Source organism: Misgurnus anguillicaudatus, chromosome 21 (genome assembly GCF_027580225.2).
Source record: "Misgurnus anguillicaudatus chromosome 21, ASM2758022v2, whole genome shotgun sequence".
NCBI lineage: Eukaryota > Metazoa > Chordata > Actinopteri > Cypriniformes > Cobitidae > Misgurnus > Misgurnus anguillicaudatus.
Window position 1 is genome coordinate 30,105,617 of NC_073357.2, and position 25,547 is coordinate 30,131,163.

Below are 25,547 nucleotides of genomic sequence, written 5' to 3' on the forward strand. Positions count from 1 at the left end.
CGACAATTTGTAACGATGACTCGGGCGCGAGACACACAGGCACGCGCGCTTCACAAAACCGCCAAACCGCGAGCGTTCTGAATGTTGTTTCTTTATTGCGAGTCGCAATTTGGGACCCCTTTTCCTAAACTTATTGCGTTGTTGATATATCAAACAATGTTATAGAAAGTAATGCATGTATATGAAAACAATGTATCAGAATATAAAATATAGCCCTTTGGAAACCACAGGAATGTGTTTGAATGTCATCCCTATTTAAACATTACACAGGTAAAGAGTTTGTGTACAGTGCCAGCGCATTGGTTGTCTTTGTGGTATGATTATACATGATTGTAACACAGAACAGTAGGCCCAGTAGTAGGTCACTAGGCAGTATAATGTAATTAGTATCGATTGCTTTACCTTTAGCATTTATTTCTGGCTTTCCTGAAGCAACACAGGCCCTTTGGTTTCAATGCAAGCACCACAAGAGGACCCTAATATAGACAATATGTTAGAGAACCTCGTTTGTATTACCATGTAACTTTTAGGACATTTTAAAATCAAGGTATAAATGTAAATATAAATGTTTTTATTCTGCAAGATTTAATTGATTAAAAATATATAATAGTATATTCTTAAAAACGTTGGTATGGCTTAGATTTTCCCTAAAGTGTGAACATAATAATGATTTGTTAAATGGGTCTAAATGGCTTTAGAATAAAAGAATAGAAGTTCATTAAATGGGATATATACAATTTTAGTAAACAAAAACAATGAATGCAGTTGAAGGCCAGAAAATGTTTTTCATGCATAATGGTTAAATTATTCAAAGTTGAATAGGCCTATCCTTTTTTTTACATCTGCACTGCATTCTCTATTTAGTGCTAGTAGTTAAGGTTGAGAAGAAAAGTCAACAGTCAAACAGTTAATTCTGATGTACTGAAATTATTGTGTCTGTTCAAGCACATTCAAAGGCTTATTTTGAAAAATCACATTATATGTGCTTTTAGTTTTTTATGTTATGCTGATATGGCAGACATCTTGTGACATGTACAAATATTTAAATACATTGTTTGTTTGTTTACATATTGATGCACTTGGCTGATACTTTTATTAAACATTTTTTACAATTTGTCTGATCCTGTGAATCAAATGTTGCTGTAAAAGCAAATGTTTTGTCTATGCAATTTACTGTACACTGTAAAAAATTAGCTGTAATTATGCAGCTGGTTGCCAGTAACTTACTGTAGGTGATAAAGACTGAAAATGTTTCATGTTCATTTAACTTTGAACAAACTGTTGCCAGTAAATAACATAAATGTAAAATCTACAGTAAGTTACTGCCAGCTAGTTGCCAGTAATACCCAGTAATAATTTCTACAGAATTTTTTTACAGTGTATATATTGTAGAATTTGCAAGCAGTAATTAGAAAGTGGCCATTACCTCCATGTAAAATGAATTAGCTCTGATATGACTGTATCATATCCATCATCCTAAACATATAGGGACGGTTTCCCGGACAGGGTTTAGGTAAATCCTGGACTAGGCCTTATTAAGGTAATTTAGAAAGTGTTTACAAACATACCTTAAAAAAACACTACAGAGACAAAACAATGTCAACGAAATATGGTAAAATTAAACAGGACAAGGTGTTTTAAATGAAAGCACCTCAAACATGCATTTTAGTCTGGGACTAGGATAAGCCCTGTCCGGGAAACCACCCTATACAGGCACAATTCATTTTCTATTTAAATAAGTCAGTAAGGGATGGATTGATCAGTTTAATTTCAAAATAGCTTTTGGAAAACAGATATTACAGATATTAAAGATTTCAAATAAACTTCAGAACTGTGATATGAAGAAGGTTTAAAGTCTTTATTTACATTCAAGACACAAACGCATTTCTACACTGCTACATTTTTTACCTGCCTTTAATTTTTAAGTATAGTCAAACTGCCTTTCAACTTTTTCATTTAATTTCTATTTAAAATATTTATTTTCTCTTCAATATTTTCAAATTAAGTTAAGCAATTTCAGCTTGTTTTTATAAGTTGCTATACTTATAATATAAGTTGAAATTGATAAACTGAACTTAATTTGATAAATTAAAATGTAATAAAATATTTAAAATAGTATTTACTTGAAATACTAAATGAAAATGGCTTAATGCACACTTCACAAAAAAGACTTTTACGTTCGCGAAACGCGTCGTCTGTTTTGTCCCTCTTGGCGCCCTGTAGTATTGATGTGGCGAAGTCGGTCCACTTCCACGTCATTCGGAAGGATCAGAATTTCTGAAGACACGGATGCGTATACAGAATACAAAGACCAGATACCTGTCATAAAGGTAACACCTCAACATTAAATTACATTTATAAAGAACATTGGTGTTGTTATTTTAAGCCGCCGAAAACATCAACTTACCGATCGTCTGTGTTAGTTTTTATCGTAGACGGTTAGCATGCTAGTTGTTACTGCATCAGCAGACATGTTGATTGATCATACAAGCAGACAAACTGTGTAGTCGGTGAAAACTGGATGTAATGGGCACGAATCGTGTATAAAATATACAACTTTGTAACAAAGTCTCATGTTAGTCTTGGGTAGAGGTGCTAACTGTTACATGCTAATTCAGAAAAATCCAGTGCGGCAGTTTATCATTAGATCTCTTGCAAAATCATTAGGTCAGTTAAACTTATACGTTGAAAAGTAGTACAAAATATGTTAATAATACCACAGTACATATACCATGTTAATACCACAGTACATAATCCTAAAATATGGTAATTATTTGGTATTATAATATGCATCAAGGAACCGTCTGATGTCATCACTATACTATACCATGGTATGCTGTCACCATATTGTCAGTATACTTTATCTTCCTAATATTAGATACTTTAGTAGCCATTGTCTAAATTTAAACTGTAATCTGTGTTTCAGGAATCCTCAAAGACATTCTCTCCGAGTAAAGTCTCGTGGAAGAAGTACTGACATCATGACAGCCGCAGAGAATGTGTGTTACACCCTTATTAATGTCACCAATGACTCTGAACCACCATCAGAAGTCAGCTTGAAGGCTGATTTAGGTAATCCTAACATGTAGAAATGTGTTACTGATAAAACGGCCCAAAATTGAAAGTATTTCAGTAAGATGCACCTTAACTGATGTCTGCTTCTGTTTTTGTGAAAACAGAAAAGGGGGAGATCAAAGCCAAGACGGAGGCTTTAAAGAAGGTTATCATCATGATCCTGAATGGCGAGAAACTTCCAGGGCTGTTAATGACCATCATCCGGTTTGTCCTGCCACTTCAGGATCACACAATTAAAAAACTGCTACTTGTTTTTTGGGAGATTGTACCCAAAACCACTCCTGATGGTAAACTTCTTCAGGAAATGATTTTGGTCTGCGATGCCTATAGAAAGGTAGGCATATAATATGAATATCAGTTATTGTGTGCCATAATTTATCTATTCTATATCAGAATGTCTAAATATACCATCTGTGCAATGTATCTCTAGGATCTCCAGCATCCCAACGAGTTCATCCGTGGCTCAACTCTGCGCTTCTTGTGCAAGTTGAAGGAGTCTGAGCTGCTGGAACCCCTCATGCCAGCGATCCGTGCCTGCCTGGAACATCGTCACAGTTATGTGCGTCGTAATGCAGTCCTGGCCATCTACACCATCTACAGGTGGGGGTGTTATTTTGTCTGTTTGTTTTGCACAAGTTTGAGTTACAAGTGAGAGCATCTAACAGCACGTGCATTTTTTATTAATTTTTAGAAACTTTGAGCATTTGATCCCAGATGCTCCAGAGCTGATCCATGATTTTCTTGTGAATGAGAAGGATGCAAGTTGCAAGAGAAACGCTTTTATGATGCTGATTCATGCCGATCAGGTACACAATCTATAGATTCACAACTTGTGCGAGTTTAAGGATAAATGTTGTCTAAAATGTACTTTTTAAAAATGTTTTTCAGGATAGAGCTCTCGACTACCTTAGCACCTGTATTGATCAGGTGCACACATTCGGAGACATTTTACAGCTTGTCATTGTAGAACTGATTTATAAGGTGAGACATCTCGTGCCTTTAGGGACATTGTAATAATGCAAAATTGCATAATTATAGCCCTGCGCCTGCTTATAATACATCAAATGCTGTCAAGTGGTCTTAAACATTTTGCCGCACTTTGCTTAGGTCTGCCATGCGAACCCTTCAGAGAGAGCACGATTCATCCGTTGCATCTACAACCTGCTGCAGTCCTCCAGTCCTGCAGTTAAATATGAAGCAGCTGGCACTCTTGTCACACTGTCCAGTGCTCCCACCGCCATTAAGGTTTGAGAATTTGACACCTGGCTGTTTTGCTTAACTTTTACTGCCGAGTGGTGAAATGACAATGTTTGATTTTCTTCTGCCTACCAGGCTGCTGCTCAGTGCTACATTGATCTGATCATTAAAGAGAGTGACAACAACGTCAAGCTCATTGTTCTGGATCGGCTGATCGAGCTGAAGGAACACCCAACACATGAGCGAGTTCTCCAGGTAAGCAGTTCTTCATGTCACCGTAAACCACTTATTCTGCAAAGGAACCTTGTCAGTGAGCCTTATTACCCTGTTGTCTGGTTTTAGGACCTGGTGATGGATATTCTGAGAGTTTTGACCACCCCTGATCTTGAGGTGCGCAAGAAGACCCTACAGTTGGCCCTGGACCTGGTGTCATCCCGCAATGTAGAGGAGGTGTGTGCCGCAGTCTGATGTTTTTGTAATATACAGACACATTTATGCACTAATCAATGCAAGAACATCTGAATGTTTGATGCAAGCAACCTGATATGCGCTTTGGTTTGTCTATTTTACAGCTGGTTATAGTGCTGAAGAAAGAAGTCATCAAAACCAACAATGTGACCGAGCATGAGGATACAGACAAGTACAGGCAGCTGCTAGTTCGTACTCTGCACTCGTGTAGTGTGCGCTTCCCTGACATGGCAGCCAACGTCATCCCTGTGGTACGTTTTCATACTTAACTCTTTTTACAGTGAAATATTCAGTATTATTTGTTTATTTTTTTATTCCAGTATAATTAGCAGTCAACAATAAACGGGCAGTTCACCTTTACTTTCATGCATAGTATAGTATAGTAGTATATAAGACAGATGCTTTGTAGAGACGCACAGAATGTTCAGCCACCTAAAGTATTTGGCGAAAACAGCAAAAAAGCATTTTCGGTGTTTGGCCGAAAAGGTGAAAAGACCAAATACATTTTATAGAACAATACCATTTTTGATGATGCAATCATTAGATGATAGCAACTAATGTAAAGTGAGAGGCGTGCACGCTTTATAAATGCAGCAAACATGTCGGCAGTGTGGATGCATTTTAAAGTGACTGAGAAATATGCATTTTTTTCATCCGAATAGTTTCGGTTGCCAAACATCCCTAACGCTTTAATCCAAGGACACAGGGATATTCTAAACTGTAGCTTTTTCTATGCGGTTTGTCCACATACAAACGCAGTATCAAGTGACTGAAACCGAACTTCTATGAAAACTCTAGATTGGGTGAAGATATTCTGAAAGTCTGGTTGCAGCGGTTTTAAGTTTTTGGCCTTTGATGTTGTTGTTCCTGCCAAGACACTGCAGTGGCTTCTGATTGGCCAACATGGCTTTATGGTTAGGGATATATCGCCATCTGTTGGTTTGGCATGCTCTTGACAGTCCTTCATACTGTTTTTTTTTGGGTGTTCATGGGAAGAAAGAGATTTTTTTGTAATGAATTAGGGGAAACTCTGTTTATAAAAATACCTGTGTATTTGTGGACTAGGCCTTTAAGTGCACTTCAAATATACATTTTAAACAGTGTTTAATTTCTGGATCAAACCCATAACTTTTGTGTTGCTAACAAAGTGCTCTACCGATTGAACTACATGACTAATTGTAGTTTGAAAAGTGTATACAGTGGCACTTCCAACATTGCAGTGTTTGTTTGATTGACCCAAAAATACAACATGTATTCAGTTTGGTTTAAGTTTGCTGCAGAGCCAAGTGTTTGGAAAAAGTGCTTGCAGACATTACACACACCACCTATAAGATAGTGGGTCATAGAGACAGAACGCAGTTATGCTATTCTGAAAACCACGCCCACGGGGTGTGGGGGCAATCCAACCGACTCCATTGACTTTGTATTGCGAGAGGCCGCCTCCTTGTCATTTCTGGTTTATAACAAAAAACAGAGTGATGCCTTGAAGGTGCTGTGTGACAGGGTTTGCAGCTGGCGGGCTAAGAAGCACAGAGATGGGTTTTTATAGGCTGTCGAGCCATAAAACCCAGCCTTTAAGGAGAAAAAAGTGGATCGCCGACTGCGTTTCCCTCTAGTGGGTGCAGTTCTACTAATAGTAGTAGTATGAAAAGTTGCCTGTTTTCCACTTTTGTGTCTTTAAACGCTCGTTTTTTGGGGTCGACAGCTTGTAAAAACTTATTTCTGTGGTTTTTGGCTTGTTAGCTGTACACATTGTCACACATCAGCTTTTAGGGATTATTCTGTTTTTGTTATAAGCCAGAAATGACAAGTAGGCAGCCTCTCGCAAAACAAAGTCAATGGAGACGGATGGATTGTTTTCCCCCGGTGGGCGTGGTTTTCGGGTTATGACGCGTTGGATTCTGTCTCTATTTAACACTTAAAATTAATGAATACTTTTTGAAAGGTATATATTTTGCATTTCTGTAAAAGGCTTCATGGCATCACAAAACAACTTGGGTAAAGTATCTTGTTAGTAACCAACAGGTGTGAAGGTTATTGTTAAATGGACACATTTGTGATTTGTATGTGGCTACAGCTGATGGAGTTCCTGAGTGACACTAATGAGGCGGCCGCAGCCGATGTGCTGGAGTTTGTGCGGGAGGCTATTCAGAGGTTTGACAACCTTCGACCTCTTATCATTGAGAAGATGCTGGAGGTCTTCCATGCCATCAAGACGGTCAAGTAAGAGATGTAGCAGTTCGATTAAACCAATTACATAAATAATCTGGTGTATTAAAAATGAATTAGTGTCTTATGTCTTGTTTGGAGTTATACAAGATGCTAATTCGTTTTTTTGCTTTGCAGGATTTATAGAGGTGCACTGTGGATTTTGGGGGAATATTGCAGCACTAAAGAGGACATCCAAAGCGTAATGACAGAAGTCCGCAGATCTCTGGGAGAGGTGTGTAGTTACATGACTCACATCAACCAATACACTGGTTTAAGTGGGTGAAAGTCTTTGATCTTCATACTTCAAAAACAATTTAGTAGTGTACAATTATACAACTGGGGCTGGTGAATGCTTTATTCTGATTGGTTGAGAAAAGATATGCATTATTTTTCGATAAACGCACACCTGACCTGTCAGATTTGTTAAAGTAACCACCAGACCAATGTCTGTGGTATAAGTGGAAAAATTTACTCCAGTCCTTTGAATTATTTGAAAATAAATTCCACTTTGCATCTTGCCGCATTACCACCTTGGGTGTGCATTATTTTCCTATCATTTAACAGCCTGTCGTTAATTATTCCTTAAAGGTGTAGTGTGTCAATTTTAGCGGCATCTAGTGGTGAGGTTGCGAATTGAAACCAACGGCTTAGTCCACTGCTCACCCCTCGCATTTGAAACACATAGAGAAGCTACGGTAGCTGCCACAGGACAAACATGTCATCGTCAGAGACAACTTAGTAAAAATGGCAGCACAAAATGGCAACTTCCATGTAAGGGGAACCTCGGTGTATGTAGATAAAAAGGTCTCGTTCTAAGGTAATAAACACAAAACGGTTCATTATGAAAGGTCTTTATACACCCCTGATAATATAGTTTTGTATATTATTTTGCATTTCTGTAAAAAGATCTTTCTAAAAATTACGCACTGCACCTTTAAATATCAAACAATATATTAGAATGAAGGCTCTTGCGCTGGAAGAACTTCTCTCCCATGTTGGCAAAGATTTACACTCAAACTGAAATTTCATGACAACTGCCACTAGGGGGCGAACTCTGGAAGTCACGTCCAAATGTCGTGTACGGTGGAAAGACATCAGACCTCCCTTTCTACACAGTCAACACTATGGTGTCCCTCTCAGTATAAAGTGCAGAAGTGAAAACATTTAATATGCAAATGAACAAAACTTTACAGGTTATTTAGCCTGGGTTTCCCCATGCTGCCTTGCGTGCAAATTTATTTACGCTGCAAGTCTAGCATGGAAACCATGGCCCAAATTTTTCCCTGAAATAGGGAACCAATCATAGAACAGGGAGGGGGCAGCAAGACGATGATGACGACGTCTATGCGACACATCGATTGACTATGAGCTACGTAGAGACGCATTTGATAGACATTCATAGCACCCAATAAACGGCATAGGGAACCAATCACAGAACCGGGAGGGGCAGCAAAACGATGACAACGTCTATGCAACACACCAATTGGCTATGAGCTACAGGCACATTTGATCGACATTTGAGCATAGAATTTTCATAAGATTTATAAATGTTGAAAGAAATTTAATTGTAATGCTGAAATTTAAATCACTATTTAAACATCATTGTGTCTAATGTGGTATTTAGTGAGGGATATGCATTTGTTTGCACCGTTAACGTTTAGGATTGACATTCACATTTAGTATAAAGTATAAATTTGGAAATGTTCTGCTCCCACAGCAGATTACAGGTAAAGCTTTAATACTGTCAGTATGAACAAACAACAGTCAAGTCCTTATTTTATTTGCATATGTCTATAATCATAGTGACGCAAATATGAAAGTTGATGTCAATGTTATTTTCAATACATATGTAGCGTTGTAAAACAATAGAAGGTTTGATTTTTGTTCTCAATAGTAGACACAGTCAGACACTGATAGCAGCTCAAATGACTTTATATGTGTGTCTCTCTGAAGTGCTAAAGCCCCACATACCAACACAACACGTGGTTGTTTACATGAGAACTGCGTTGCATAGTATAAACTCGTCTCACATAATTGTTCCAAACATCTACTGCTGATTTCCCTAAACATTTGGAGTACTTATACACGAAATGGGTTTAAAACATGTTTTTTTTACCTATTTAGATTCCCATTGTGGAGAACGAGTTGAAGAAGGAGGCTGGAGAAGTGAAACCAGAGGAGGAGGTGAGTGCGGCTCCAGCTCCTAAGCTGGTGACAGAGATGGGCACTTACGTCACTCAAAGCGCTCTCAGCACCTCCAGACCATCCAAGAAAGAAGAGGACCGGTGAGTATCTCTCCTTACTAATGCATAATTAAACCTCTTCATATTACATTTCTAACATATATCATCCTTATGTTCTGTAGGCCTCCGCTAAGGGGGTTCCTGATGGATGGAGACTTCTACGTTGCTGCCTCATTGGCCACCACCCTCACCAAAGTGGCCCTGCATTATGTTGCCCTCACCGAAGAGAAGAAAAGACAAAATGTATGTTATTTTTGTTTTTTGTTTTTTCTTATACCACCTAAACACAGGTGTAATGAATGTTATTTTGTTGCTTTCAGTCGTTCGTGGCAGAAGCTATGTTGATCATGGCCACCATCCTCCATCTGGGCAAGTCATCTCTGCCAAAGAAACCTATTACTGATGATGATGTGGACCGCATCTCGCTGTGTCTCAAGGTCCTGTCCGAATGCTCGCCTCTCATGAACGACATTTTTAACAAGGAGTGCCGCAGATCCCTTTCCCACATGCTCGCTGTCAGACTGGAGGAGGAGAAACTGTCTCAGAAGGTTAAAACACATTATTGACGCTTTTCCCCTTGCACTTTGAGATTCAGATGGTCTGCATTAAGTCGTTGGTTATATTGTGGCACCAATTTAATGAACTGTGTTTGTTGTTATTTTAACAGAAAGAGTCTGAGAAGCGTAACGTGACCGTTCAGGCAGACGATCCTATCTCCTTCATGCAGCTCACGGCTAAGAATGAGACCGCATCCAAAGAGGATCAATTCCAACTCAGTCTGCTGGCAGCTATGGGTAACACTCAGAGGAAAGAGGCTGCGGACCCGCTGGCCTCCAAACTTAATAAGGTCTATAGAAAATTTGATTAATCTAAGTTTATCTGTCATTTTTGTTTTATGATAGTGGCTTGTTGCTCAAGGCTAAATTAACTAGTAAGGTATTTTGTATCGCATCATCTTTCACCACCAGATGGCGTGGTAGTTCAATGAATGATCATTACAGAACTAGAAGTCGGGAGGCGTCTTAAGAATGTTTTTCCTATTCCCATCTGTGTCTCGTAATTTAATATGTAATATTGCCTTGGTTTTTCTCTCTAGTGAATAATGTTATAATTATTTTTATCATATAAATATGTAAATGATTGTGCAGGCAGCAATCACAAAACAAACCACAACAGGGCGATCAGGGCTTGTATCACCCTGAAGAGTATTATTTTACAACAATGTCCGGCTCACTGAACATTATCTGCTTATTACATGGCTGCTTGCCATGTGTAACTTGACACAAAATATCGATTGGAGAGTCAGTAATTTATTAGCTATTGTTTTTTTATTTGAAACATTTAAAGGGACACTCCACTTTTTTAATATGCTCATTTTCCAGCTCCCCTAGAGTTAAACATTTGATTTTTACAATTTTGGAATCCATTCAGCTGATCTCCGGGTCTGGCGGTGCCACTTTTAGCATAGCTTAGCACAGTGGTTCCCAAACTTTTTCAGCGTGCGGCCCCCCTTGTGTACGGTGCATTCCGTTGCGGCCCCCCAAAGAAAATTTGTGACAAAAAACTGTTCTAAAACTCAACATTTTAATAAAAAAAACATTAAATTATACAAAAAAGTAGTGCTTTTGGTTAGTAGCCTTATTTTTTTAGGTTTAATTACACAGAATTCATGATAAATTTATGTATTTCATAAAGCAGCAAAGTCTTTGATTATTATGCCAAAATGAGAGCATAGTTCTTTGCCATATCTGCCTAGAAAATTGCAACTTTTGGTTTTCCGTCGGTCTTCGTGCATGATGTAACTACAGAAGAGTCGAGTTTAAAATAGGAAAAATATTGAAACTCTTTGATTATTTTTTAGAGCGACGCTAATGGTCTAATCAGATTCAATGGATTATGCTGAGCTATGCTGGGGGTGGTGCCGCCGGAGCCGGAGATCAGCTGAATGGATTTTAAGGCGGTGAAGGACAGGTGTTTGGCTCTAGGGGAGCTGGAAAATGAGCATATTTTCAAAAGATGTGTAGTGTCCCTTTAAGTAGTACTAGTAATGTAGCCTGTATGAGCTGTCCAATATCAGTTAATCCCTGGATGTATGGTGATTGAGGATTATCAGACCGCTGATTGGCACAATATTTTATGTCGGTTACATCTATATACAATAGTCATGCTGGTTCATTGGAGCTCAGACTCAGATTTACGGTTTTATTTTCAGGTGACACAGTTGACTGGTTTCTCAGATCCAGTCTATGCAGAAGCATACGTCCATGTCAACCAATATGACATCGTCCTGGATGTCCTGGTTGTTAATCAGACTAGCGACACTTTACAGAACTGCACCTTGGAGCTGGCGACACTTGGTACAAGTTGTTTCTTTCCTCACTGTCAGCATTGTCTGTTTTGGTGCATGTTTACTGAACACAATCCTTAACACTTGGTGATCTTAAATTGGTCGAGAAGCCATCTCCTCTCACATTGGCTCCTCATGACTTCGCCAACATCAAAGCCAATGTAAAAGTCGCCTCCACAGAGAACGGCATTATTTTTGGAAACATAGGTTTGTGAAATTATCCAGCACTATCCATTTTAAAAAAGTGGTATGTTTTTTTTACAGTGGGGACTAAAATTTCTTTCAACTAACGTCTCTTTTTTTAGTGTATGATGTGTCGGGAGCAGCCAGTGACAGGAATTGCGTTGTGCTGAGCGACATTCACATAGATATCATGGATTACATCCAACCCGCCACCTGCACAGATGCCGAGTTCAGACAGATGTGGGCTGAATTCGAATGGGAGAACAAGGCAAGACTGGGGAATTCTTTGGGAATAACAGCTATATTAGTCTCTGTTCTGTTTTTTGTAATGTCTTGAATTTCTTCTTCAGGTTACTGTCAACACCAACATCATAGAACTAAACGAGTATCTCCAACACATCCTTAACTCCACCAACATGAAGTGCTTGACCCCAGAGAAGGTACAGTAGTCTCTTAAAGCAAACCAGTACATGCTGTATGGTTGTTACATTTATGTTGTGTTGCACAGCAGCGAGCATCACGAATCATGTTTTTTCTTTGAATTAGGCACTTTCTGGCATCTGTGGTTTTATGGCGGCGAACCTGTATGCCCGCTCTATATTTGGAGAGGATGCCCTTGCAAACGTCAGCATTGAAAAGCCCATCCACTTGGGTCCTGACGCCCCAGTCAATGGCCACATTCGCATCCGCGCCAAGAGCCAGGTGACCGTTTTTGTCAAAACTTAAAGGATTAGTCCATTTTCTTGGGGGAGAAGTCCAGATGGTTTGCTCGCCACCATGTCATCCGGGATGTTGGTGTCTTTCTTTGTTCAGTCGAGAAGAGGTTGTGTTTTTTGAGGAAAACATTGCAGGATTTTTCTAGTTTTAATGGACTTTGGTGGAGCCCAACATTTGATACTTAACTCAACACTTAACAGTTTTTTTCAACGGAGTTTTAAAGGATTATGAACAATCCCAGGCGAGGCATGGGGGTCTTGTCTAGCCAAACGATTGTCATTTTTGACAAGAAAAGTGACAAATGTGCTCTTTTAAGGCACAACTTCTCGTCTAGAAACGGTCGTGATGCGCCAGCTGACCCCACGCAATACGTCATGATGTCAAGAGGTCGCAGAAGACGAACGCGAAACTCCGCCCCAGTGTTTACAAGTGTGTTGAGAAAGAGGACCGTTCCTACGTTGTTGTATGCCACTGATACTAATTAATGTCTTTGTGTCGGTTTATTGTTTAAAATGGTCCGCAAATGTGCGTTTTATATATGTAACACGTGACCTCCCTACGTCACTACGCATTTACGTTAGGTCGCGCTGGACCGGACCTAGACGAAAAGTTGTGGTTTAAAAGTACATATTTTTTGTTTTTCTTGTCAAAAATGACAACCGTTTCGCTAGACAAGACCCTTGTGCCTCTTTGGGATTGTTTATAGTCCTTTGAAACTGTTAAGTGTTGAGTTAAGTATTAAATGTTGGGCTCTATTAAAGTGAGAAAAATCCTGCGGTGTTTTCCTCGAAAAACGTGGTTTCTTCTCGACTGAACAAAGAGAGACATCGGCATTTTGGATGACATGGTGGTGAGTAAATTATCTGGATTTTTCTTTTAAGAAAATGGACTAATCCTTTAATAAAAATGTATACTGTAAACACTGAATGCAGGATCAAGAGAGGATAACGGGTTAAAATTGAATGTGTTTGTTCTTGTAATTGATTATATTGTGGGTTTAAATGCCTGTTGTAAAAAGTTGTAAATTATTTTCATTCTAGTGATCAATTATGTTAATGGTCTGTTATGTTAGTGACAGAAAATCAAACTTAAGTTTCAGTAGATTTACTAAGTTCCCACTTTGATTTAATTAATTCCCTTACGCTCTTGCATTGTAATGGCCACTGACAAAGTCATGAATAACTTCTTCAGCTTGACTGTGCAATGTAAATCATCCAAAAGTGAAGCGTCACTGAGACAAAAGCAGTAGTAAACAACATGCAAATTAGACTGAATTCATATAAATTAGCAGTGAAATTGTGTTCAAAATATTGAAGAAATGTATATATTTGATGTTTTGTCAACAGGGAATGGCATTGAGTCTGGGTGACAAGATCAACCTCTCCCAGAAGAAGATGGCCTCATAAAAACTGAGACTGATGCTGTTTTGGCAAAGAGGAAGATGCAACTAAAATACGCTATGGTCATTCCTATCTCTAGTCTTCTGTATTGCTTGTTTATGTCTTTTCAGACTGCAATGCTCTGTAGCCAAGATCTAAGTTCTTCAAACTCATAAAATATGTCTGAAGGGGGAAGTATTTGACTTTTTTTACAAACAAGATTCTTCTTAACTGGTCTACAAGGCATTGACCCTGTTAAACTGTAATTTGTTTCACATAATAAACACTGCACATGTAAAATTACTTTTCTTATTATTATTCTCTTGTTTTACGAATACAGTGACCGTAGTCCTTTTAGGCTCACTTTCACAAGAAAGCTCCCTGCCCTCAAACCACAGTTGACACAACAAGGATGTGTTCTCTTGTACAAAAGCTTTTGGAATTTTGAGAATTTTGTTATGGCCTCCTGCCTCTCAGATGACTCTAGACTCATGAGATTTGTGGTCAGTCATAACCCAGGCACACACTGGTTTTGCGTCTGCAGAAATCTTCACAGATTTTTGGATGGATTACAAAATACAAACAAATTAGAAACCTTAACTCAACTTGTACAACTATTAGAAAATATGGTAATGGTTTTGACTTCTAGTTTGCAACAATAATTTTGCAACACAAATACACTTTCATTCAAAAGTTTAGTGTTAAATACTATACCTAAGTTTTAGTAATAGTGAACTCATCAAAATTAAGGGAAAATAGAAAAGTTACTATGGGAATTACGCTGTGAATTATATTCAACCATCTTCAAAGTAGTCTCTCTTGTGTAGAATTTGCAGAAATGTACTTCTGGTATTTTATCTAGCAGATTTTTAAGGTCTCATCCTTTTTTTTCATTCTAATATTCTGAACAGTGGGAAGGGCAATACAGTATCAATTACTTTTATCAAATTTGACAAATACGATAGACAGATACAGGAATAAAAAAAAAAGAAATTCACATTGAAATGGATATAAAATATTACAAATTTAGTCAAATGATAGATTTAAGGCTTTACAGTAATCGAAAGTCTTTTTTGCATTGTTATTTCTTATTTCTTTTAATGTGTACAGGTAGTGATTTAGTTCTATGTGTTTTTTCACAGCCCATTTATATTTATGGATAAAGAAATGTCCATATTTTAACAAAGTCAAAATGTAGCACATTTTAAAATCAATAGAATCATCATAAAACAATAAAATGTCCTTTCCATTAAATTGTATATTTACAAATCACACACACACATATTATTTATAATAATAATTATAAAACAAATGGACAATGCTTTCATTTTCTCTTCCACAAAATACACATTTCCAAGTCAATATTTGTACAAAATTTAGCACTTATCTGTTTTACAGGGTATATGCGATGAACAATCTTAAATGATACCTCCCTAATTTTATTGGTGATAAGGTCTCATCCTTTTATTTTTTTGTAACTAACTAAATGGTTTGCCTAATTATATTTTTTCTCCAAAAATATTTTTAAACGCACCCTTAGATCAAAGAAGTTTAAGATACAAGAGTTTAGAAAGTGACCCTAAGCCTTTGAATGGTTGTGTATGTCAATTTACAAGCATGTAGTCGGATATAATAATGCCTTGTATCTGTCCAAGTGCTGTGGAAGTAGTTTCTAAAGTAAATAATATATTAGACTTAATCAGCTTTCATGTCGAGTAGATGAGATGAGTGCTAAAGGAGCTGATGTAACAATGTATGTCCTCATTTAATACCATTAGGTTTTTATAACATGAAACTTTACCCACATAAAATTTACATTAATGGACTTTTATGAGTTTCATGTATCACTGATGTTTATTCTTTCTGTTATGAACTTACTCATGGCTGCTAAAAATGATACTTATAGGGGTGTCTTTCCAGACAGGGATTACCTTAAGACAGGACTAGGTGTTAGTATAATTAGGAAATATAACTACTTTTAACAAACATGCCTTTCTAAAAACATTACTTTGTGCATTTTTAGGCAAAACAAAGGGCACTGATTTATTTTAAGATATGTCATTGCAAGATGTTTTCAATTTGGGGAGCTCTTACATTTATTTTAGTCTAGGACTAGTCTAATACCTGTGTGGGAAATCGCCCCATAAAGATTAATAAAAACAAAACATGCTGAGATAATGGGTAAAGCAAATAGAGAAATATAATTGTAAGCAGGAAGTTTAACTCATTCTGTGCCAGTTATATGTAAAATAAGAACTGTTGCTGCTTTTAAGATATTTCTTATAATTCTAGATCAAATGCTTATAACTATCTCTCTATCATTTATATATACAGTATGTAATGCAAACAAAGCTGGTACACAAATAACAAAGGAAGATCAGGGGCACTGTTCACTAGTATTATTTTTTTCTTATTATGGAAGGTAATGGTGCTGATTTCTTGCTGGTATCTCTTAAAGCTCCCCTAACCTAGAAAATGCACTTTTAAATGTGTTTCTACCAGAAAATGAGTCGCCAGTGTGTGTGCAGAAATAATCCATCTATTCTTCTTTGTGTAATCTTCTTTAAACCGCAAGGCGTTTGGGGATCCCCTATCAATGTGATGTCACATTGATTATGCCCCACCCATGGCTGCTCACAGACCTTCTGCCAGAGGCACATGTTTTGATGTAGTACAAAGCACATGTGTAAGCGCTCTACCCCCTACTTGCATACGGGAAGGGGAACAGAAGCTTCCTTTGCATTACAAGAAATCAGCACGCTTTTCATGGCAGCCACAAATGGCCATGTTCAACATCGTATAATGAAAGATCTGTGGTGTATTTTGAGCTGAAATGACACATTCTGGGGTTAAGAGACTATTTTAATATTGCTGAAAACACCTAGGTTAGAGGCCCTTTAAAATGCCAATTCTGGCCTCTTTAGAAAATCGGATTCATATCTCACCCAGTACGAAAAATATCATCATTGATTTGAGGGAACGTTATTGCAGGAGCATTTCAGTGTGATGATTCATTGTACTGTAAATAGGCATGAACCTCAGCAATGAAGAGTTAATATAAAATATTAACTCGGATAAAAAAAGTTTAATTTTTTACCAACATTACCTAGTGAAAGTCTAACCAAACAAAAATGACCTGTTGAATTCACCTTCTCAAAGGCACAGACTGCAAAGCTTATATTTCTTCATACAAAGTCATACAAAAATTTTTTGCATTGCTAAAAGTTCTGAACATGTTTTAATTTATAGGCTGCTTTTAACTTACTAGATAAACAAATATATTAGTCAGATTAGCTTGAAAAAACTTCACAGTATTGTGAACAGTAAAATAGTGCTTTCTCATTACCTGATTTTTTTTTATAATGTTGCTATGCTTGGTCAAACTAATAGGAATTAGTGACAGAATGGTGAATCACAACACAACAAAGCATGCAAAGCTAAGCTATGGTTTCTGTTTTGATATTACAAGCACAAATGCTCATGTTTCTTGATGTGAGTCATCACAGAAGTAAACACTTAAACCACTATTTAAGCCTGTAAATGAGATGACTGTGACCCACCTGTCTTTAGAAGACTACAGTCTATTGTTGGCAAAAACAATGATTCTGTACATAACCTAAAAATGTCCTCCTACCAAAGAAAATATTCATGACTTTTTCTTTAAAAATTCTACAAAATCTACAAAAAAGATTTGGAGGGCAAAATAATTTCTAATAGGCTTGTATAAAAAGCTTAAAGGCTTATAAACAACATGCACTGGCTAATATAACCACAGAATGCACCATAACGCAATTTTGACATTATGAATTGCTATTAAGGACTCACAGTAAAACTGGCGCCCTTTTGATTTACTGAATAAGGGATTTTCGGAAAGGCTATTTATCATTTTCAAATGTTTATCATATACAGTCATTGCCTGTAATCTGTTATCTTTTATCTTCAGAAATGTGGGAGGTGGAGAGAACTCCTGTTGTTACTTTCCTCCCAGTGGCTACAGTAAAATCGTGTGAATCATGGAGTTCTGGAATACAAGTTAATTAAAATTCCCGAAATTCCTCTGATGCAAGACGAGTCCATTTATAAACTCTGCTATTAAAATAATCAAAACAAAATCAACTATCCAAGAGTTTGTGTAAACTATAGGAACACGCTAAACATTTAATGTGAAAAGTATCCTTTAACAAAGTGTTTTCTGGGATCAAACAGTACTTACAGGATGAACATATGCCCTCAGAAACCTTAAACATACAAGTGTGAAGGGTGTGTTGTCTTAGTATTTGCATTTGGTTAATGTAAATATACATATATACCAAAGATATTAAAAGGGCTTAAAGGGGCCATGGCATGAAAATCTGACTTTTTCCATGTTTAAGTGCTATAATTGCGTCCCCAGTGCTTCTATCAACCTAGAAAATGTGAAAAACATCAACCCAGTAACTTAGTTTTGGTAAACCATTCTCTACAAGGACATGAAAAAATAGGTTGTTGAAATTTAGCTCTGCTTATGATGTCATTAGGAGCTCTTATTATAATAATACCGCCCCTTAGTCTGCACTATCCAATCACAGCACTGCCATTTAGTGCAGCAAAAAAGAGAGAGAGAAAAAATAATTCACAGCACAATCGAGTTTTAATTGCAACAAACCGCTCATCTGCATTTAAAAGAACAAACAATTTTTTTGCACACACCTAAAAAGTGGCAATTTTAATACTATAATAAATTATTTATATGGTATTTTGAGCTAAAACTTCACATATGTGCTCTAGGGACACGAAAGATTTATTTGACATCTTAAAAAAGTCTTGTGCCATGGCCCCTTTAATTATTACATATATTTATTACATAATAAAATCATACATAAGCAGGTGATATTCTGTGGGTTTGCCCTCTTCTCAGATTTCCATAGTGGGACGTATAATGGTTTTCCATGACTAAAAACTTTAGTGCTAACATACCACATTTCAATTTAGTATTAGGCGGCGGAGTATTTATCTTTGTTTTATTTGTTTTGGATAGCCTGGTAAAAGCGTTTGCTAAACAAACACATGTAATTGTTACTTTTTAATTACAATGCAAATGTAACTGACGATTTCTAAACGTTGACAAAGCCTATTTAGGATATTTGGTTACACCCTTGAGGTACATCTATAAAGTATTCAAATATATATCCGCCACACACGAGCTGTACTAGCAGCGCCCCCTGGCGTCAGATGTGTGTACACACTGAACTGATTCCCCTCATCACAGACAAGCACACATACACAGTCACTGCTTGCCTGCCTGCCAGCGATTCAGACGAGGGCGTATGGACTCTGAATGCATTTCCCACTGCCCGTGATCGTACTTTTCTCATCACGCAGGGATTATCGTTGAGTTCACACCTCGAGCAATCACCGCTTCGCATTTTCCCGCTGCATTTCTCCATCTGAAGGCCTGTCACGGAGTAAAGTGGCTCGGCGAGCGTGTGTTTAGACAGCGGAGAGAGAGCAGCAGTGTGTCCCCGATGGCTGGCTGGAAGGACGGCTCAGTGCAGGAGAAATATCGCCTGGTGGTCGTCGGAGGTGGTGGCGTCGGAAAATCAGCCTTAACCATCCAGTTTATCCAGGTAAGCGGATAGATGGCGGAATGTTGTTTTTGTCGGCCCGTTAAAGAGACGTAATGGTCTTTAAGAGATATGGGTGGATCTTGCACACAGAAATGGGGACCCCATAAGAGAAAAAGGGGGTTCAGGAATCTGAGCAAGGCCTGCTTCGTTTATAACAATTCTCCGTGTATGTTTGGGAAAAAACATAAAGTTATTTCTTTAAGTTGTTTAGGAAGAGTTACAACTGTTGGATAGTAGTTCATGCACTGAGTCAGTTTCGCGAACTGTTGCATATTGAATAAAATCATACAAAATCACGTAACTTAGACGACTGAAATACATTTAGACTGAATTCTGTTTGTCTGGACTTTATTTGGGAAAGATGAGGAAATATAGTTACATATACGAGAACAAAGTTATGCAACAATGTTGAAGTTTTTCCTTTTTTCTTTTAAAGTAGGCGACTGAGCTACATAAAAAACCATGGTAACCCCAAATTTCCTCCCATATACTATAGTTAGTTAAGTTGTTACAACAGTTAAAAGAAGAAAAAAGTGTAAAAAGCTTTCTGCCATTTTGTTAACTATGTTACCGTTTTAGTTTCCCAGTTACTGTAACATTTATTCTGTTAACAGTTATTGTTATAATACAATAAAAACACAGTCAAACATCGTTTCATAGTCAGTGGATACAAACATTCTGTTATGTTTTTTATTTACGTTTGTCCTTTTGAAAGATTGACGTAAGCAATAGTCAAGTTTCCCTCATTTGATGCCCAAATTGCTGTCCAGCTCAGGCCTTAATCTGTTTTATATTGTCATCTCATTCAACAAGGCGTTTATAACTACATCAAAACAAATTACAGTGTGACACTGTGTCAGATAATAACATGGCTTTAGATGTAATTTGAGGAAATGTTGTTATCTGCCTGTAGGGTTTGATTTGTTTGCGATGATTTAAGTTGGTGATTTAATAAGATATCACATTTTCATTATCTTTTTGTTATAAATTCATGCCTAACTTTTCTATATAAGCATAGAAAGCCATTGATTGAAGTCTTAGATGTTGGGCTGAATGAGTTATTGTGTAATTTACACAATTTAGTGTGAAATATTCGTCACTTTTTTGTTTTTGTGAAGTGCTTGATTTATAAGTCTAATTTGTATACATTAAACCCTTTACGATCTTTTATTTTTTTTAACAACAATATATACAATTCATATTTAGACTGAATCAGGTTAAATAATAAGCTTTAAAAAAATAGACCTTTTTATTTATATAATTTACTATAGAAGAACTTCTGTTCATTTTTGCTTTTCTCATTTTCGTTCATTTGTATCAAATGACAAGTGTTTTTTTAACCAGAATTTCCTCCTCTACTGAAATGTTTTTGAGTAATATGGTTGACCACCCCGTGCCCTTGTGATCTTTACTAATGCTTAACTGCTGTTAGCATTGCCACCCCTAAGCTTAATAATCAACATGTGTTGACTTCACAATCTAAAACTAGCTAATGGACTTTTTAAATAGAAAAAAATGGAAGAAAAGTTGACTGCAATTTTACACAAACTAGGGATGCACGATATATCGGCCGACATATCGTTATCGGCCGATAACTGCTTATTTTTAATATTATCGGTTATCGGTCTGATAGCAAAATTAGGCCGATAAATGAAAGCCGATAAATGATGGATTATTTTGGTTTGTTGAACCACTTCACTTGCTCATTGCTGGCCATGTGGAGTTTTGATTGGTGCTTTCTGTGACATAGCACGAAGATGACACGTGTTGCGGGCTTAAGAAGAGTATGCTAGTCTAGCGCAAAGACAAGATGTCAGCGGTCTGCGAGTTTTTCATTGTGAAAATAATATGAATATTTATCGGCCTATAGATATCGGTTATCGGGCCCCAAATTAAAGAGTTATCGCTTGGTATCGGCCAAAATGTCCATATCGGTGCATCCCTAACACAAACCAAACGCATAATGACATAATGTTTTTATAAAATTTATAAACCAAGCTTTATTATAGAATTGAGATTAGTAATGGTGCTAAATTTGTAAAAACAAGAGTGATCAAAAAAAAAAAAAAACATGAAGTCCATAGAAAGACCCTTCCTGTTTGAGTGTTTCTAGAAATCTTTGCCAGTGAGAAAGCAACCCAGCTGTTTTCAGACTCTAGGCTTCCCCATTCAGATGCGTGTTACTTAGGGAGGTTTTATCTGAGTCATGTTGGGTTAATGACCATAGAGAAGCCGGAATCCAGGCTCTGAAAGAGGAAGCCCCTCCGCTCCGTCCCAATCTCCAAGCACCTCCTGGAGTTGTATGGGAAACTATGTGATCGCTTTTGACGCACAGCAGCATGTTAGGAACAAGCTTGACATTCTTCGTTAGTTATGCTGTCAGGTAGAGGTCGACCGATATGGCCTTTTCTCTGACCAATGCCGATATTTAGAAATCAGGGCAGCCGATGGCCGATATGTTTGGCCGATTTTCTATATGTACATAATAATCAAAATGTTCTCATCATTAGCAAATATTTTAGATGTAAAAATGTCACTTTAAGTCAAAGTATTTTAAAAAATTATGACTGGTCTTTCTGAAGAGTTTTACAACCTCCTCTGCACCATGCATTTATCAGACACAGATATTACCTGACACTCTGCTGTCATTATCTTTGATCAGTTTTTTACCATGGCTTTTATTGCCTTGTAGGATCAAATCCTTATTTGGTAGACCTGATAAATTATTTATTCATCATAAAGTTAACATAGTAAATGTCTATGTTTTTTAGTTGAGACAATCTTTCTAAACACATTTACATTCTCATTTCTGAGGCGCTATAAGTGAGTGATTGTGCTGACAGTGACGTCTTGTGAGTTTAGTGTTGGGACAGATCTGTTGTTTCAACCGTTCATTCAAACGAATCCGTTCAAAGGAGTCAGTTCGCGAATCGGACGCTGTTCTTATCCAGGCTGAGCAGCGCAAAACTGTAAACAAACTGTTACTGTAACAACACGAAAAACATTTCCTCGGTGGATATGATTTGGTCTTCCGACCTTTCGCCATCGAGTCAGTTTTGTTTTGAGTAAAAAAAGCAGCGAGACAGTTTAAAGACAGAAAGCGTACGCATGCTATCACGCAAACAAAACTCATCATCACTCATTAATCACATGAAATGAGCCTAATCTTTGCAAGGACAGTGAACCGCGAGACATAAGCCCGTCGGTCGCGCTGTTGTACTGGCTGCTTAATTTGCGCGTTCCCGCCATCCCGCACGGCTGCACACACATGGGAGCGATCTGCTTGCAGCAAGAGGCAGCGTCATGAGTTCAGCGCTTAGGTGCCCGCAGATGCGCCTGCATATTAATCGGCCTAATTTTGCAGCTAAATCGGCCAAAGCTGATTTTTTTAAAATATGCCAAAAATCTGCCAATTAATCGGCCGGCCGATAAATCGGTCGACCTCTACCGTCAGGTACATAATCAATTAGGAACAAGCTTGACATTCTTCGTTAGTTATGCCGTCAGGTACATAATCGATCAGAATTCGGGTTGAGGATATGTTATTGTGCAAAAAAATATCGTAGAACTGCTGTGCATTTGTAACTCACCAAGCTGCATGGGACCACAATGACTTTACTACAAAAACGGACTGGTTGATCTCAAACTAGAGTCATGACACTTGTATGTGCCAGCCAGGCTTGTGACTCAGACCAGAATGGATTAGGTTGACGTCATTGTGATGCAATTCATGCCGAAGGACGGAGTAGCATTAAGCATGGCCTTTGAATTATATATGTTGAATTATATCGAGACCCTGCCTGTGAAAAGTAAAGCTAATGTCTGTTTTCTATAAAAAACAACATTCTGTGAGGATATCTTTAATACTGACTCAATAAGGCCAATGTGTCAAATAATATGATGCTTTTATGATACTTCAGCCTTTTTTTTACAGACAGGGTCACATAAACATATTTATATATATATTGGTCAAGAACATGTGTTACTTTATAATTCAATTTATTTTGATTGTGTTTATATATTCACACAAACTTGTAAGGTTCAATGCTAATGAACTTTTTTTAACAGCTCTTCCTCATTAATGCAAAGTGTGAAACTGAAATTGTTGCAGGGCCCACTGACCTTTTTATCTTTTCAGGCAGTCTCTGAGTGTACACTAAGCGTAGCATGGTGTGGTTGAGGGCACGATCACATGTTCGCTAATATTAGCTCTTATCACTGGCTCTCTCATTTCTGGGGGATCGGACTCCCTGCAGCACAGTTTCTTGCGACTGGACCGTGATCAGATCACCGTGGTTACATAAAGTGATTTAGCTTTATGCAAGGCTTCTAGTACATCGCTAAAAATCAGACATACTAATAACTTTAATCTTCCGCTCAGAAACTCGTGGTAGATTGTTTTGATTACTAATATGTAAGGTCATTTAGGTGAAAGGCTGCTATGAGCGTAATTTAGTAACAACAAGCTGTGGTGTTATGATGCTGGCTTCTGTGTGTCCATGTCTACACGTGCTGGTTTGGAGGAAACGTTCAGACACTTTTATTTTGCTTTCACAACTTTATTTGAAATTGTCCTGCGGCGTGTTTTAAAAAGTATAAATATTTCCTGAAGTCTCTCATTTAATATTATAATAAGTCATAAACACGGCATGCATAATAATTATAAAAAAGATAAAAAGCAGTTTGAACAAAGGAAACAACAAGTATTTTATCAGCTGCACCAATACAGAATCTTATTTTGTGAATTACTCAGTTTCTGAGTGACTGTATGTCAGACGTTTTACTGAAGCAGGTGAAGTGATAGTATAGTTGTTTATTTCTCCTTGCGAGTTCACCTGCTGATTTCTCACACTGATGGATGGCTATATGCCAGAGTGTACTGATAAACATGCTACTCTTTTCCAAACTTTCTAGCCCTTTTCACACAGAGATTACGAAAAATACTCAGATAATGTGTCTGGGATTTGTCCAAGATTGTTTGATTTTGGTTCATTCACACCGCCAAAGATTTTCCGGAATTTGTGGCGTGCATGCCGTAAAGATCCCGTGAAGGCACCTTACGTATTTAAAGTCCTGCACTTGGTAGATTTTAGAGATAAAATGGTATGAAAATGACCTCTACGGCACAACCCTTAGGCATTGTTTCTGCCATTTGTTCTCCAGAATGCTTTCCAATAATTTTACAGAAATTTTCTGGGAAGTGCTCTTTGAATGAGGGCCCAATTTTAACGATCTAAGCGCATTGTCTAAAGTGCAAAGTGCAACGTCTAAATGGGCGTGTCCGAATCCACTTTTGCTAATTTAATGACGGGAAAAATGGTTTGTGCGCCGAGCGCATGGTCGAAAAGGGTTAGTCATATTTAATTAATGGGAGTATTTTGGGTGTAACGTGCAATAAACCAATGAGAGTCTCAGCTCTTATCCCCTTTAAAAGCCTGTTGTGCTGGCGCTATGTCGAATTCCTATTTAGATGACGGACTTTGTAAACTGAAAAACTAAGCGGAGGAAGAAGATCCCCAGTTTAAGATTAATGTTAAATAATTGTGTTGTTTTACACTTGTATTGAAATTGTTATTTTTTCATTAAGACACGTTTTCATTTAGTCATGGAAGTAAAAAAGCAGGCTTTTAATTGCTTTAAATGGCTATCCAATATCATCAAAAAATAATTTACAAGTTTGTAAGAAAAGGTTTGTACTGTAAAATACTTTATTTGTTACAAACAGGAGATAAAGAATTTACAAACGGCTCTCCGCAAGGTTCAGCACTTAGACAGCGTCAGTTTTTTAAGCATTACTTAAAAATGTTTCTCATCTCACCATATCCACACGTACAGAGTCATCATATACAATAAATCCGTGAGGTAGCATTTAAAATAAAAAAAAACATTTAAAAACAGATGCATTTGTTTAAAGCAAAGCATTTATTTACTTACCAGGCTGCAGGTGAAGCAGCTCTTTGCGCCTTCTAACGTCTCATAATTAGTCCTCATTTATGTCCAATCCTCATTTATGTCCAAGAGACTCAATAATAATCTTTTACATTCAATCCTTTAATCTTTCATATTTAAAAGCGTTTTTGTGCTGCTGCGCATTCATGTATGTGTATCAAACCTGCGTTGT

General features: G+C 37.4%; 2 protein-coding genes across 2 annotated transcripts in view; both read left to right on the forward strand.

Annotated features, from left to right (window-relative positions):
• The first annotated feature begins 2,172 nt into the window (after nt 1-2,172).
• copb1 (COPI coat complex subunit beta 1) lies at nt 2,173-14,123 on the forward strand. The gene is made up of 22 exons (XM_073858857.1): nt 2,173-2,330; nt 2,927-3,072; nt 3,180-3,409; nt 3,506-3,675; nt 3,767-3,881; nt 3,964-4,056; nt 4,183-4,320; nt 4,408-4,527; nt 4,615-4,722; nt 4,845-4,991; nt 6,818-6,963; nt 7,087-7,183; nt 9,076-9,236; nt 9,317-9,437; nt 9,515-9,742; nt 9,862-10,041; nt 11,407-11,544; nt 11,622-11,748; nt 11,847-11,992; nt 12,075-12,164; nt 12,271-12,426; nt 13,788-14,123. The coding sequence occupies exons 2-22, from the start codon at nt 2,982-2,984 to the stop codon at nt 13,845-13,847; spliced, it is 2,862 nt and encodes a 953-aa protein (XP_073714958.1). The 5' UTR covers nt 2,173-2,330; nt 2,927-2,981; the 3' UTR covers nt 13,848-14,123.
• A 4,922-nt stretch (nt 14,124-19,045) lies between these two features.
• Nucleotides 19,046-25,547, forward strand: part of rras2 (RAS related 2) — a 51,557-nt gene continuing 45,055 nt past the window's right edge. Inside the window, exon 1 of the mRNA XM_055201728.2 lies at nt 19,046-19,426. Coding sequence (XP_055057703.1) covers nt 19,325-19,426 — 102 coding nt within the window. The 5' untranslated portion in view covers nt 19,046-19,324. The remainder of the gene's footprint in view (nt 19,427-25,547) is intronic.

Coding starts and splice junctions, on each gene's coding strand:
- copb1 (XM_073858857.1), top strand. CDS start 2,982: ATGACAGCCGCAGAGAATGTGTGTTACACCCTTATTAATGTCACCAAT. Junction 3,073..3,179: donor CAGCTTGAAGGCTGATTTAG/GTAATCCTAACA, acceptor TTGTGAAAACAG/AAAAGGGGGAGATCAAAGCC. Junction 4,057..4,182: donor TTGTAGAACTGATTTATAAG/GTGAGACATCTC, acceptor CACTTTGCTTAG/GTCTGCCATGCGAACCCTTC.